Source organism: Galeopterus variegatus, unplaced genomic scaffold (assembly GCF_000696425.1).
Source record: "Galeopterus variegatus unplaced genomic scaffold, G_variegatus-3.0.2 Scaffold23202, whole genome shotgun sequence".
In the NCBI taxonomy this organism is placed as follows: domain Eukaryota; kingdom Metazoa; phylum Chordata; class Mammalia; order Dermoptera; family Cynocephalidae; genus Galeopterus; species Galeopterus variegatus.
Window position 1 is genome coordinate 9,227 of NW_007749313.1, and position 3,593 is coordinate 12,819.

The 3,593-nt window shown below is 32.7% G+C and overlaps 1 protein-coding gene across 1 annotated transcript in view; it reads right to left on the minus strand.

The window, feature by feature from the left end:
- The window catches only part of LOC103583456 (thyroid receptor-interacting protein 11-like), a 4,384-nt gene extending 859 nt beyond the window's left edge, over window positions 1-3,525 (minus strand). The window contains exons 1-3 of the mRNA XM_008564764.1: window positions 3,343-3,525; window positions 1,602-1,716; window positions 1,072-1,188 (exon numbers count right to left, since the gene is read on the minus strand). Of these exons, the coding sequence (XP_008562986.1) occupies window positions 1,072-1,188; window positions 1,602-1,716; window positions 3,343-3,407 (297 nt within the window). The 5' untranslated portion in view covers window positions 3,408-3,525. The remainder of the gene's footprint in view (window positions 1-1,071; window positions 1,189-1,601; window positions 1,717-3,342) is intronic.
- Window positions 3,526-3,593: the final 68 nt, after the last annotated feature.

Consider the following 3,593-nt stretch of genomic DNA (forward strand, 5'->3'; position numbering starts at 1 on the left):
CACTTTAGTTACACAGTTATCATTACAAAAATTTAACAATTTAATCAATACTCTCTGATGAAAACACTCATTTCAAACATCTTTTTTTGGCAGTTGGCCGGTTTCAAACATTTTATAGTCAGAATCAGCCAACTGATAACACATTTTTTGCCATCAATGGCACTTAAAACACCAAGTCTGATCATTTTAATAACTGTTAATATAGACGTGAAAAATTATATTGAAGAAAAACAAGCATTAAACATGATTTTCTAAAGTAAGACCCCATCAATGAATATAGCAAAAGATCACCAGTAACATTATTGGATTAAAATAATATAGTGTAGACCTTTCCTTTAAACTAAATTTTACGCTATCTAAGTAAAACAGTGTTTTATCTTTAACCAATTCTGGGTAAGTCACCTATCCTTAATGTCTTTGGTGTTTTATCTTTAACCAATCCTGGGTAAGTCACCTATCCTTAATGTCCTCTTTATTAAAAAAATAAAAGAAACTCCACATTCTAACTCACAGTACAACTCAATTCAATTCATATTCATCTAAAGCCTACCACATACCACACACAGTGTTTTCATGTGTACTGATTGCTTCCTCCTACCAGAATGTAAGTTTGTTAAGGGCAGGCACCTTGTCTATCCTTGTCTATCTGGATTGCAGCTGCATCCACAATGCTTGGAATAGTCTGGTACACGGCAGGTGTTCACTGGCTCACTTTGCAACATAAATACATGAGCAAAATCAAGCCTCTATTTTCAAGAATCTTATGATTTAGTAGCAAGACTGCCAATGGCAGCATAATCAAGCATAAAGAAAAGAACAGTTAATACTTTGAAAAATAAAAGTACCATATAAAAAGTTAAAATAAAACCTATATGCAATAAAATTATTAAAACTGACAACAAGTTTTAATAATTTTATTAAGCTAATCACCTCTCTCTTCTCAGTTTTCACAACTCCAAAATAAAAAGGTTTGTATAAAATAACTGAAAAAGAAATCTGATTACTTGCAAATGAGTGCAACATACAATCATTTCACTATTCATATTCAGCAAGAATAAAATTGGTTCTTAAACTATTAACCACAGATTGCTGATTTGGTCTCAAAGGTGTGTTGGGGACACTTTTTGATCCTCCTCCAAGCCACCCAGTCATCCACTTGGTCACACCACCCTGATCTTCATGAAACAACTACAAGATTATTTTAAACAGAAAAATATTATCAATACAAGAAAAGAAAAAACAAGAAGCACTTATATGTAATTTTATCTAGTATGGTTTTCAAGTCCAATTCCTAGAAAATGTTTCCTACTGATAGAGGCCACAAATACAATAAAATGGTATCCCTGGAATGATCTCAAATAAAAGTTTTAGGAATTGCCATATCTGAAAATTTTAGCATCCTGATATCCTGATATGAGAAGTGGTTTATAAGTTACAGAACATTTAAACTAATACATAAATTAAACAAATCCATTTGTTCAATGTTCTATGAAATGATTCCATTTCCACATTAGTAAAAGTTATACATATTAAAAGGAAACAATTTGATACCACTATTTTAGTTACAAATGTATTCTGAATGGCTTTCACTGTCTAGTTACCTGCTCCATTTCCTCCCTTTCAATACCCAGGATGCTTCCCATCAATCTTAAAACTTCATGACGCTGATTTTTTGGTGTATGGAAATGTCCAACAAAGAGGTTTCTCATTAGGACTCTATGAAAATGAAGGCAGAAACAGCTCAAGCAACTTAACATTGAGAGTACCCAAACACTAAACACATAAATATTTAATCTGAGTGTACCCAAACACTAAACATATAAATATTTAATTATTCTTAAACAATTAAATGTTTGATTATAAAAAGACTAAACAATAAAATTTTTAAAAGTTACTTGAAAAATCTAATGAAGAATATTTCAAACAACCCAAAATGTAGGCATTTTAAAACATCATTTATTAGCCACCCACTTTCTTCACCCCAACACTGACTAAGGTGGTACCTCATTAGTAATTGTCACTGCCTGATTGGGCTGATGTTCACCTGAAGCAGACATTTAAATGGTGACAATTGTTCTTGTGCTTAACCATCATGCTTACATTTTCCCATTCACATTTATTAGAAATTTGCTAATATCTAAATTTTAAAAACAGTAGATATTATTGCATGTATACCTAGGTTTCAGAGCTAACACATTTTTTTAAAGATGACCGGTAAGGGGATCTTAACCCTTGACTTGGTGTTGTCAGCACCACGCTCTTCCAAGTGAGCTAAATGGCCATCCCTATATAGGGATCTGAACCCTTGGCCTTGGTGTTATCAGCACCACACGCTCCCAAGTGAGCCACAGGCTGGCCCAGAGCTAATACATTTAAACAACAGACATTTATTTAAGAACAGCGGGGAACAAAAAAGAACAGTAAAAATAAACTTTTTATCTTCTAAGTCTTCATATTGGGGTGATGTTTTGACCCTTCCATGTGGTTTTAAGAAAACCACTTGAAAAAAATTGACTTTAAAAAACAAAAGAATATAACTTATTCTACTGACCCCTCATTAAAATNCAAAATATTTTAAAGTAACTTTTAAAAACATCTTGACAAGTCTAATGAAGAATATTTCAGACAAGCCAAAATGTAGACCTTTTAAAACATCATTTATTAGCCACCCACTTTCTTCACCAAAACACTGACTAAGGTGGCGCCTCATTAGTAATTGTCACTGCCTGATTGGGCTGATGTTCACGGGGGGGGGGGATGGAAATGGGGGGGGGGGTTCTTGTGCTTAACCATCATGCTTACATTTTCCCATTCACATTTATTAGTAATTTGCTAATATCTAAATTTTAAAAACAGTAGATATTATTGCATATATACCTAGGTTTCAGAACTAATACTTTTTTTTTTTAAGACAACCGGTAAGGTGATCTTAACCTTTGACTTGGTGTTGTCGGCAAAATGCTCTCCCAAGTGAGCCACAGCCCAGCCCAGAGCTAATACATTTAAACAACATACATTTATTTAATAACAGTGGGGAACAAAAAAGACCAGTAAAAATGAACTTTTTATTTTCTAAGTCTTCATATTGGGGTGATGTTTTAACTCTTCCATGTGGTTTTAAGAAAACCAGTTGAAAAAAATTGACTTTAAAAAAAAACAAAAGAATATACCTTATTATACTGACCCCTCATTAAAATTACCTATATCTAAACACTATATAAGAAAAATAAAAGGCTCTTAAAAAATTTAGTTACATATACACATCTACAAGTAGAAGTTTTTTTTTTTTACCATAAAAGCAATCTCCATAAAATACACAGAAGTTCAAAGGCAAAAGCGTACCTGTCCACTTTTCCTTCTGCACTGTTTACTAAGTTTGCCAATTTCTTCTGTACATCATCCAGCATTGCTTGTCGGAGTTCATCTGTATTAAAATATGTGAGTAAAGATAGCCTTTAACTGATTAAAACTGTCTGGATGAACATATAATGAGATTTATGAGATCTTTTTTATGAACTTTGAATATATGCAATTCTAATTCAGAATATTCAATTATTTCCATCTCTTCTTTGGAACAGGGAACTAGGCTCTCT